This window comes from Sciurus vulgaris (assembly GCF_902686455.1).
Source record: "Sciurus vulgaris genome assembly, chromosome: 8".
In the NCBI taxonomy this organism is placed as follows: domain Eukaryota; kingdom Metazoa; phylum Chordata; class Mammalia; order Rodentia; family Sciuridae; genus Sciurus; species Sciurus vulgaris.
This window is the reverse complement of record NC_136468.1, coordinates 130,731,066-130,742,171: the sequence shown is the minus strand read 5'-3', so window position 1 is coordinate 130,742,171 and position 11,106 is coordinate 130,731,066. Positions and strand designations below refer to the sequence as shown.

The 11,106-nt window shown below is 52.6% G+C and overlaps 1 protein-coding gene across 1 annotated transcript; it reads right to left on the bottom strand.

Annotated features, from left to right (window-relative positions):
* Window positions 1–355: 355 nt before the first annotated feature.
* LOC306667226 (uncharacterized protein) lies at window positions 356–1,648 on the bottom strand. The gene is made up of 2 exons (XM_079149676.1): window positions 1,325–1,648; window positions 356–1,095 (listed from the first exon to the last, which is right to left on the bottom strand). The coding sequence occupies exons 1-2, from the start codon at window positions 1,389–1,391 to the stop codon at window positions 671–673; spliced, it is 492 nt and encodes a 163-aa protein (XP_079005802.1). The 5' UTR covers window positions 1,392–1,648; the 3' UTR covers window positions 356–670.
* Window positions 1,649–11,106: the final 9,458 nt, after the last annotated feature.

The following is an 11,106-nucleotide window of genomic DNA, read 5'->3' as shown; positions in this document are numbered from 1 at the left end:
CCGTTTCCTTCGGGAAAGCATATCATTGTGAAACTGGATTCCATGTCACTGTGTGCATGCACTGCAGTCCAGGTGGACACCAGTGGCTGCTGCTGTCATCAAGGTGGGCTTGAAGCTGTGACCTATAGAAGGGACATGTTCTGAGAGTCCCCAGTTGATCTCAGAAAAAGGTGGCAGGTGAGGAAGGACTGTGCAGAACTAACCCTTCCAGGGACCACAGATGGGGTCAGGGATCACTCCAGGACAGGCCCGCAGTGCACTGCTAGAGGAGAGGAGGTGGGTTCAGTAGCTGGCCACCCTGGAACCACCATCAGTGAGCACGGCTCTCAGGAGGATCAAAGCTCTGAAGGTGGTAACCACGTCTGAGTGGGGTTGTCTTCACAGGCAAGGTTGGGGGCCTGGAGGCTAGAGGGGAGAGGGCAGGGCCTCGACCACCAGGCAGGGGTCCACCCTGTCCACTGCAGCAGAGTAAAGGGATATTCAAAGGGGAGGAAAGGTAGCAGTGAACACAAACCAATGTCAGCCTCTGACAGGAGGTGGACACAGGTGGGAAGGAGCACTCTGTCATCAGCTAGGCAAATGTCCACCTCTGGTGACCTGGTGCTGTCAAAGATGAGGGAATGGCTCCTTCAGACCTGGCTGTGTGAGTGCAGGTCACCGTGAGACACACCTATGGATAGCTGTGACAACGTAAAGGGACCTCTTCTGTTGGGAACAAGGAAGGAGTGGAGTGGGCTTTGCCTTGGCTCCTCCAGAACCCTCCCCCTCTAGCTTCTTGTTGTCTGCAACTGCTGCCACCAGAGAGGGAGGAGACTCGGTTCCAAGACATGTGGACACGGGTCTTGCCCTCCACAGCCCCAGGAAAGCAGGGGTGAACGTCCTCTGTGCTGGTGGCTGGCGGCTGAGATGCCTCCTGGGCCCCAGGTATCCCGGTGGCCTCTGAAGGCCCTGGAGCTCCCTCTGCTGATGGTGTGCTGGTGCATCTGTTCTCCAGTTTGGATGGTGCATCTCCCTCCAGCTCAGCGGGTATGGCCATGAGCTGTGTCGCCGGAAACTGGGGCTGTTCTGCTGGAGGCACTTCTGGTGGCACTGCAGCTGCAGAAGGAAAGAGCCCAACATGACCGCCTTGCCCTGGGCATTTTCTGCTTGCTGCCAGCACCTGGCCTGAGAGTAATGCAGTTCTTCTCCCATGGCAGGTGTCTTCTCAGACCAGGGCCACCAGGTTTGTGTGGCTCAGAACCAAAAACCAGTTCCTGTGGGGACAGCACAAGGATTCCTCACACCATCATCCACCCCAGTGTCCTCGTCACAGGCCCAGACTCACTGGGATCGCGGTGCTCCAGCTGTGTCAGGAGTCCATGCACATGGAGGCTCAGCTCCGTCCCAGGCATGGTGACCTTCAGGAAGGTGTCAAGACACCTCAGGGTTTTCAGACCCGGGGCCCCCAGGAAGTCTTCAGGACTTGTATGCAGCAGCGTTTGGATGATGGAGCAGAGGGTGCTGTGGAGGTGGGAGTGGGCAGGCAGCCGTCAGCACCTGGCGCCTCAGGCTGGACCCTCCCAAGGCCCCCTGCAGGATGGGCTTCCCCCAGTGTGGCTTGGCAGCCCCCGGGCAACAGGGCGAGGTGGGCGATCCTGAGCGACGTGTGTGGCCGGCGGTCCCCCAGTTTCTGTTCAGTCTCCATGCGGGAGAGGTGGGTGCTTCTGGCAGGATCGGCCGTGTTGGAGGGGTCCTCACGGGGCCTGGGCCTGGGGACCCTGGCCAATCCTCTGCTCCTTGGATCCCTGACCCTCCCTCTGTGTCCTGCTACAGGCAAAGCCCCCTCTGCTGGGAGTCACAGCAGGGTGGACTGGGCTTTGCCCAGCCTCCTCTACACCAGACTCCCAAGTGACCCATCTGGAGAAGGGGACCCTCCCTCTCCTGACTAACGAGCCACTCACTTTTTTCACTTACAGCTGCTCCTCCTCCTCTTGTGCCCTGAGGTCTCCATCCCTAGAAAAAGGCCAGGTGGGTGTCACCTCTTACAACCCAGGCACCTTAACACCTAGGTGCCTGGTGGGGTTGACCAGCTTCCTGAGAGTTGGGGCCTCCCGAGTGCTGGGAGGTGTGTCTCCCTTCTCCTGAGTGACAGGCTACCTTGAGAGATGAAGGGAACCACCATCCTCTGCCTCTCTGACTCCAGGCTCGGAACCCCGCATGCATCCCAGGGGTCCTGTCTGGCTCCGTGGTGATGAGGACCCTCCCAGAAGTGATCCACACTTTCCTTTTCTTCCCAAATGTGGAAGCTGCTTTCCTGTGGCCTCAGAGCATGAGGACAGCCCCAGGGAGAAGCTCCAGAGCCCTGGGCCCCAGCCTGAGGCCAACCTGCCAGGGCTCCTTCTCCTTGGTCCTGCACACACCCAGGCAGGGTGGTCCTTGTGGCCCCTCCTTCCACAGTGATGGGGTTCAGTGATGCCTGGCCTCCCACACATGCTGGAGGAGGCGGGTCCCTGGGCTGGGAAAAGGGATGCACCTTCTGCTCAGCTGCTCCATAGCTTGTGGGTGCTGGTCAGGCTCTGGTAAGTGTGCAGGAATTTGTGGACGAAGACCTCGTTGCCCACTTCTGTACATGTCATTGGTGATGTCACCTCCCCACCAGCACCTTGCAATGTCTGCACCAAGCTTTCTTTGAACAGGTCCCCTGATGCAGCCTTTGCTCTGTTCCTCCATAGTGTCGGGCACGAAGGGGAACTTCAAACTGGTAAACAGTGGCACACTGCAAATGATTGTGGTGGATCATCCAAGTGAGAATCCAAGAGGTCTGCTCTCTTTGTATCCTTTCTCTCTCTATCTCCTCTCTGCTCTCTCTCTCATCTCTCTCTCCTCTCTCTCTCTCATCTCGTTCTCTCTCTATCCACACACAACACACACACACACCACACACACACACACAACACACAGCCATGAAGGACTGTGGTCTCCAAGACAGGATCAGCGTGGGGGCTCACCTGCTTCTGGGTTGCTATTGTCTCATTCTTCCTTAAACCTTCGCCAGACGGGAGGGGGCCGGAAACTGACCCAGCGCCTCCACATTCGGGACAGGCCCCTGCTCAGGGCCTTCCTGAGACCTGTGCAGCCACCCGTCGGGAGACAGCAAGAGCTCATGGCTCTGGATCAGCTCTCTCTACACAACTGAACAGACTGGGCTGTGCCAGGTCTCTGGGTGCCTGGCTACCAGGGTTCCAAGTTCTATTTGTCTCCATTGCCAGGAAGTGAGGTCACTTCCTGGGGTCCCCTTGCCTGAGGCACTTCCTCACAAAACGGGAGCCATCTTGGAGTCATCCGCTCCCCTGGCCTGTGACAGAAGTGAGAGTGGCCGACGCACACACCCTCCCTCCGTGCTCAGCAAAGGCCTGGGGAGCAGCTTCCCAGGAGTGGGAGGCAGATGGGTTCAGACCTTTCCCCTCCTTGGGCTCTCTGTGTGACAATGGATGAGCCATTGGAGTTCACAAGGCCTTCCTAGCTGCCCACATGTCTTGCAGGGTCCTTCTGCCATCTGCTCTGAGCTTGTCCCCAGGTGTGTGGGTCGTCACTCACCTATATCACCTGGGGAGCCTCTAATGCTGGGGTCACAGGCGGGTCAAAGGCTGGTCACTCACAAACACACAGATGAGGCAATCACAGAGAGGAGGGAGCGAGGACGACAGGCCACACTCCATTCTGAGCCCAACAGGGACCGAGGGAACGTCCCTGCCCTCCTGGCTATTTCATCTTCCTGTGCCAGGTCCTGAGCCTCCACCCGCCTCAGGCCTGGCAACTCAGCACACGAGGCAGCTTCCTATTTCTCATCCTCATATTGAGGCTCAGTGCAAGTAACTTCTCGCAGGTCAATTAGTCACTAACTAAAAATTCAGAGCTGGAACCAAGTCACATGCTCCCCAACAGAGTCAGAAGTAGGATTTCTCCACTCCTCTCTGAGACCATGAAAGCACTTCTTTCCCAAGAAGAAAATACTGTGTTTGCTTCCTCTGTTCTGTGTTTTTCTGGGTCCCAGAGATGGACCCCAAGTGCGCTTAACCACGGCCCCTCCTGGCCCTGTTTGTTCACTGTTTGGAGAATGGGCCTCTGCTCAATTGAGAGGGCCACTCTCCTTTGCTGAGGCCAGTGTAGAACTAGTGTCCTTCAACCTCAGCCTCCCGAGTAACTGAACGACGAAGAGGAGTTTGCCACCGCACCTGGAAGGAACAGTTCAACAATCAAAAGACGCTGTCTCAGGGAGTCTCCTCAATGGCACTCTAGGTATGGTCACTGTGTCTCATCAATGATGAGGCTGGAACTAATGCTGTACCCACACTGTCAGCTGAAGGAGAGCAGGTCAAGACCTTGCCTGGGGAGAGCAGTGCAGAAGATCCCACTGCACACCTGGCCACCTGCTGTCCCCAGGGTTGATGGACCCAAAGGAGTGACACAGGAGGACACAGAGGCTGCCGAGGGGCTTGCTCGGAACCCGCAGTGTCTCAACACTGTGCTGCTGCACTGCAACCCAGGCCCATCAGTGTCCCCAGTGGCCCCTGACCCACTGCTGCCCAGGCTGCCTGCCTGGCCCCAGGCAGCCAGGATGGGTCTTTGGGTTTCCTGCTCCCTGACTCTCAGCCTCCTCCTCCCTGAGAGGCCACCCACCCACAGCCTCCTCCCCCGGCAGAGCGGGAAGGCAGTAGCCTCCACTGCTGGGAGGCTCCTCTGCTCTGCGGCTCTGCCCCTCTGTCCCTCCTGCTCTGGGCCAGGCTCTGGAAGCTTCATCTGGCAGTGACTCTGGGAGGCAGGGGCTGGAGACCCACAGACAGGGGCCAAAGAGCTCTCGGAGCTGCTCCAGAGATGGAGGCAGAGATGTGGGAGGAGTTCTAGGGTCAGAGGAGGAGCTGTCTCACCACCTGGCCCAGCACCTTGGGCTGATGGGAGGCGGGTGACAGAGGTTTGCAGTCTGGGCCACCTGGGTGATTCAATTTTAAAGGACACATTTTCAATTGGATTTCTATAAAAAGTAGCAGAAGCGGTGGTTTATTGACAGAGCACAGAAATGAAAAGGTTAGGATTGCCGTGATGCTCTTTCAGGAAAACCCCAAGTCAAACAGCAAAGCAATTTCTAACTGCTCTGAGATGTCAAGGTTGGTGTGACGTGACTGGGCATTTCCTCAGGACATGGGGACAGGCTAAGGAGATGGGCCAGGAAGAAGCACGTTCTGACATCCAGCACCAACTCCAGCTTCTCTCCTAGGAGCAATGGGAAGGCCTGGAGGAGAGACAAGAAGACAACGCCTCACTCAGGATGGATTTCACGGCTGCCCAATGCCAGGCAGCTGACCCTGTAGTTACATCCAGAAATCCCAGGGCCAGGAATCCCACATGGGGGGGATACCTCTCTCCAAAGAATGTGGGTTTGGACATGGAGCATGGAACAGCTACACATCACGGCACGAATGCTCACACCAAAGAGACTTAAACTGTCTATTTCAACACTTAGCACACCTGTTCTGACAAGGACAAGATGGTGATGTTCTAGGCTTTTGCAACAGTACAGTTTCTTCTGCAATTCCTTAACTCTGCCCTTGTGCAAAATCAGCAATATGCCGTACCTCAACAAATGCATGTGACTGTGTTCCAATAAAACTTTATTTATAAAACCAAGCAATGGACCCAAGTCCAGCCACTTCATGCACGAAGAAAACTGCCAGGAGGAGAACGACTTGCCCAAGGTGACTAGCAGATGATTTCCTCAGGGTCAAGGGTCACGAGTTGAAGGGACAGCTGAGTCAGTCTGTGAAGGAATGTCACCTGCCTCAACTGATTGGTTGGAATTTTCCTGTCCCAGAAAAGGGGCTCTAAGCCTCCTTATGAGTATAGAATAATAGATCCACTTAGCAAGGGGTGGGAACCAAACAGAGTTTAATCAGAAAGACCCCACATCAGAGGACATTATTTCTCCACTCTATTCAAGTCAGCAGACACAAGCTGATTTCCGACTTGGTCTCACACCCTACACACATCAGTTGAAGTTGTAAAAATGAATGGAATACCAGTTCTGCCCTTAATAAATACACACTAAGGAGTCATAGGAGTTTGAGGGTGTGGCTCAGGAGCAGAGCCCTTTGCCCAGCATGCACCAGAAAGCCAATGAAAAAGGGAGCGATATGATCACTCTATAATAAAGTGCTGCAGGAGAGACAAACGCAGAGTTCTCAAACCTTCTCAAGATAGGTGCATATTCCCAGTCAAGAGAGGAGCAATGGATGGAGAAGGTAAGGGATAGACTCACATCCCCCTCCCTTCAGAACTCTGTGGCCAACAGCCTCCAGTAGATCCAGTGGCTACCCATCACATGGCCACGTCCTCTGTGGAGGATGACATCGGATTTCTTCTCCCAACATGCACCTGCCCAGACACAGATGGTGGTAGGAATGGGCATGGGATTAGCACCCATCCCACCCCAGGAAAGAGGCTTCCCCCAGAGAGATGGATGAAGTAAAGAGCAGGAGACCAGGAGACAGATGGGAAAGAGCTTGAGGGGAAGAGAAAAATGGTCTGAGAGAAGAGAAGGAAGAGGGAGGAGGAGAACAGTGGGATAAGAAAGAGAGGGAGGCAACAGAAAGGAGAGGGCAGAGGAGCAGAGGGCAGAGGAAGAGAGGGCAGAGGAGCAGAGGCAGAAGAGGAGAGGGCAGAGCAAACAGAAGGGAGGGGATCCGGGAGCTGCTTCCACCTTCATCTGCAAAGGACCCACTGAGGAGGCAGTGAGGGGGTCTTGGGCACCTGCTGGATTCAGGACAGCATAGGGCAGTTCCATCATGTTTTAAAACTTTCTGTGTTCCATGGGGCGGACTGGCGAAGGAGGTATGGCGAGAATGGCGGGCAGGGCTTGCCACCATCTAGAGAGAAAGAGGGAAGATGGGCAGAACAGAGAGGGACAGGGAACACCTGCCCTGGGACAGTGATGGGCTGCGAGAGTGAGAATGAGGTCCGAATGGCACCGTGTCTCCAGACTCAGGAATTTGGGGTCTGCTGGGCTGGGACAATGAGAAAACGAGCAAGACTCCTTGCAGGTGCAGGAGATCCCTGGAGCAGCCTTGAAAGGAGAGGAAGTGAAGAGCAGAGGGCAGGGAGTGGAACCGCTGGGCCCTGAAGCACATGCCATCGCCAGCAATTCTGCCAACAGCTTCAGACATGGGGAGGTTGAGCATTTCCAAGGGCACACTGTCACCAACCCAAGCCATCTTCTAGCTTCAATGCTGGTGATCCTTTTTCTCTATCAGAAATGTACAAACTAGTCAGGCATGGTGGTGCCTACCTGTAATCCCAGCAACTCAGGAGGTTGAGGCAGGAGGATTGCAAGTTGGAGGTCAGCCTCAGCAACTTAGCAAGGTCCTAAGCCACTTGGCAAGACACTGTCTCAAAATAAAAAATTAACAGGTCTAAGGATGTGGCTCAGCAGTTAAGCGCTTCTGGGTTCAATCCCCAGTACCAAAGGAAGAAAGAAAGAAAGAAATGCATGAAGGGAAATATGTATACACCCCAGCCTTCAATCCAGGGTTCCACCTCTGGGAAACAGTGGAGGCTGAGGCCTGTTCATGGATGTGAATGAATCCTGGGTCTCTTTGGACACAAGGTGGTGGACACCTGGTTTTTAGTTATAAACTCAGGTCTTGCTGAGGGGTGAGACACTCAAAATAGCCAATCTGGAAGGATCCTTGTTTTGTCCTTTCCAGATATGAGGAAAGAGTCAGGTTTCAGGCAGCTGGTTACTGCGGGCCTGGCTGACCCTTGGCGAAATTAGCTGTCCAGAAGGAAAGGAGCCAGCTGAAAGCCCACTGCCAAGCGATCCCAGGAAGAGCCCATGAAAGGAAAGGCAGGCTCCCTCTCCAAGCAAACCTCACTTCTGGGGCACCAGAAAGTCTGGTGGGGCTGAAAGGAGGCAGACCTGTGGGAGGCAGAAGCAGTGCAGGGAGCCCCAGGTGGCGAGGGTAATAACAGCTCACAAGGTGGCCCCTTTCATCTGGAGATCTCAGGGCTGTTAAACACCACTCAATTAATTTCCTCAACACCCACTACCCCACCAGCCCCTGAGGAAGGAGTCATTATCATCCCTTTCTGAACAAGGAAACCAGGAGGTGAGGAGACTGGCTCAAAGCCACAGAACAGGTGTAAAGCAGAAGTCGAGTATGGGATGACTGCATTCCTCTGATCATAGTGAAGCCAGGAGAAGAGAGACTTTTGTAGGAGCCACTGTCACTCCGCCCCTACAAGGGATCCCTCCTCATCCATATGTCTGTCCATCTAAGCATGTATCCATGCACCTAACCGTCAGTTCCTCTGCCTTTATTCATTTACCTGCTCATCTGTCCATCCATTGACTTTCCCATCAACTCCATTCATTCACTCATTCACTTGACAAGCAGAATTGACACCTGTCATGTGCAGATCATGCAGTGCTGTGGACTAAGACCATGACCTGACTGAGGCTCTGCCCACCTCCTCGTGATCTTCCAAAGGATCCTTTATCCCCCCACATTATTCCAGATCTTTGCAGTTTGCAAATATTTGATCTTTTACAGAGTCTTTGAAATATGGGCTTGGTTTTGGTTTGATTTTATTTTTTATTTATTTATTTTTTTCAGCACTGGGGATGGAACCTAGGGACAAGTCTATGCCCCTAAGTAACACTCATAATCCATAAACTGGGGTCCCCCTTTTCAGAGCGGAAGACACTGCTAATGCGTAGATGGACCTGGTGGCTTTCCAGAGTGAGGATCTGGAGCTGGGGTTCCTGGAGCCTCTGTGCCCTCACAGCTTCCTGGCTAAGGTGACCTTCTGGTTTCTGGGAAATCCCCATGAGGCCCTGATTCCCCACAGGACTTTGTACGCTACTATCTAGCAGAATATCATCTTACCAATAAAGCTTTGATTTGGGTAGTGAAACAGTGAGCCTGATGCAGATACTGGAGGGGACTCTCATGAAAATTCAGCTCCAGTTAGGCCAGGACAGTGCCCGTCTGGCGAAACTGCTTAGGCCTGAGAGGTGAGCCATCCTCTAAAGTTGGAGGGCAAAGGAAGCCATTGGCTGACTGGGCAGTGTGGTTTATTTCTACTCTGATTTGGGTCAGTGAGGAAGGTCTCTTCTTCTCCAGGAGCCTGATATCTTTTATAGATGAATATATTTCCTTGGTAAGGAACCCAAGATGGAGAAATGAGACAAGAATCTGCTGGGTCACTCCAGTCTTGTTGGGTCAGTCCAGTCTTGTGTGCCATTGGAAAGCAGGAAGGGCTTCCCAGGGTGAGATTACCACCTAGTCAACTGTACATCTGAAGATGGTCATGTCAACCTTCACTAGATGGCTTGCTTCTTGGGAATGGAGCCATGTCTGTCTTATTTAGCAAAATCAAGGGGGTCATACAGGTCTACAAGGAAATACAGGTCTGTCAGGTGAAAGCCCCTCACCAAGCTTTGCTGAATGAATGAATCCGTGAATGGTGGTACAGCACGGAAAATTCTAGGTTCTCTGGAAGGAAAGGAAGGAGTTTACAAGTCAATGTGTTGGTTGATTGGCATGAGCCAGATCTCTGAGAACAGCAGGCTCACCCTAAACAATCCAGTCTTTCACTTTCCTTAAGAAAATAACAGGGAGGGGCAGGATGATTGGAAGAAGACAAAAGGAAGTTCAGGTGCATTCTGGATTATTCTATGCTCTCATCAACTCCCTCCTTTAGGAGAGAAATATCCTGCATGGATCTGAGCAGGAGTGAGTTCTCCGGTTTTCTTCTGCACAAGCTGGAGATGCCACTCATTCATTCACCCATTAAATATTTATCTCTGTATCACTTTTTCCAAACTCACTGTAGAAAATCTACCTCCTAAGATATTTTGTCTGTTCCCTTAACCAAGCCAACTTCCTCCTCTTCGTTTAGGTTTTCAGTGGGCACAGGAAAGTGGCTTAGAAAGAAACCCATGCTTGTGGATCTTGAGACAGGGATTGAGGGACTCATTCAGCTCTATTTTTCTCCATAGCCTTGTCAGTCTCATGTTATGAAAATGAACTTGAATGATGCTCTGCTGCAAGTGAAGGCTACCTAAGGACAGGAGATTACAGGTGACATCAGCCAGGAGAAGCATGCACCCTTGACTAGGTGGTAACAAGACACGAGCCCCCTTCTCTGGCCTTCCTCGTCAAAGGAGAGAAATACACCAGACTAACCCCAATGGAGGGACACTCTGCACAGTACCCGCCAGCAACCCTCGGAACTGTCAAGGTGTTGGAAATAAGGAGAGTCTGAGAAAACGTCGCAGATGAGAGGAAGCTAGGGAACCACCATGACCTGAGTGTCATGTGGCATCCTGGAGGGGAACCTGGAAGAGAAAAGGAATATTTGGGAAAGACTAAGGAAATCTGAGTAATACAGTAAGGCTTTCAGTCAATAATAACGTATAAATATTCATTCATTCACTGTGATGAATGCTCTGTATCTGCCTGTTAGCATGTCACAGATAGAGGAAGCTGGGCATGGGCCCATGGGAAAGCTATACAAGCTTCATGATTTTTCTGAAAATCTAAAACTAATCTAAAATAAAACATCTATTTAAAAATAAACAGCATGGAGCCAGGCATGGTGGTGCACGCCTATAATCCTAGCAACTTGGGAGGCTGAGGCAGGAAGATTGCAAGTTCAAGGCCTGTCTCAGCAACTTAACAAGGTCCTAAGCAGCTTAGTGAGACCCTGTCTCAAAATAAAAGTGGCTTAGGGGACCCGGGCATGCAGTTGTGAGGGTCTGGTGGGCACCTGAAGCTCCCAGGCACCTGAGAGGAGGGGCACAGTGTCCTGAAAAAATATTGATGTGGCATCCCCTCGTCGGGCTGACCTTCCCTTTGTCTCTTGGACTTTTGAGGCTGCTGTTCTGTACTCTATGGTCACGTGCTTGGACCTTATGGACACCTATCGAACCTGGTTTGGAAAAAGAAAAGATAGAAATTAAGAAAGGGAACCAAACAGAATTGCTGGAGTTGTCCATCATATGGACATTTAGGTTGGTGGCTTTGAAGATGACAGTCCACACTCCTGATATAGTTGTTTGTTTTGACCTGT

Coding starts and splice junctions, on each gene's coding strand:
- LOC306667226 (XM_079149676.1), bottom strand. CDS start 1,391: ATGCCTGGGACGGAGCTGAGCCTCCATGTGCATGGACTCCTGACACAG. Junction 1,096..1,324: donor GCTGGAGCACCGCGATCCCA/GTGAGTCTGGGC, acceptor TTCCTTCTGCAG/CTGCAGTGCCACCAGAAGTG.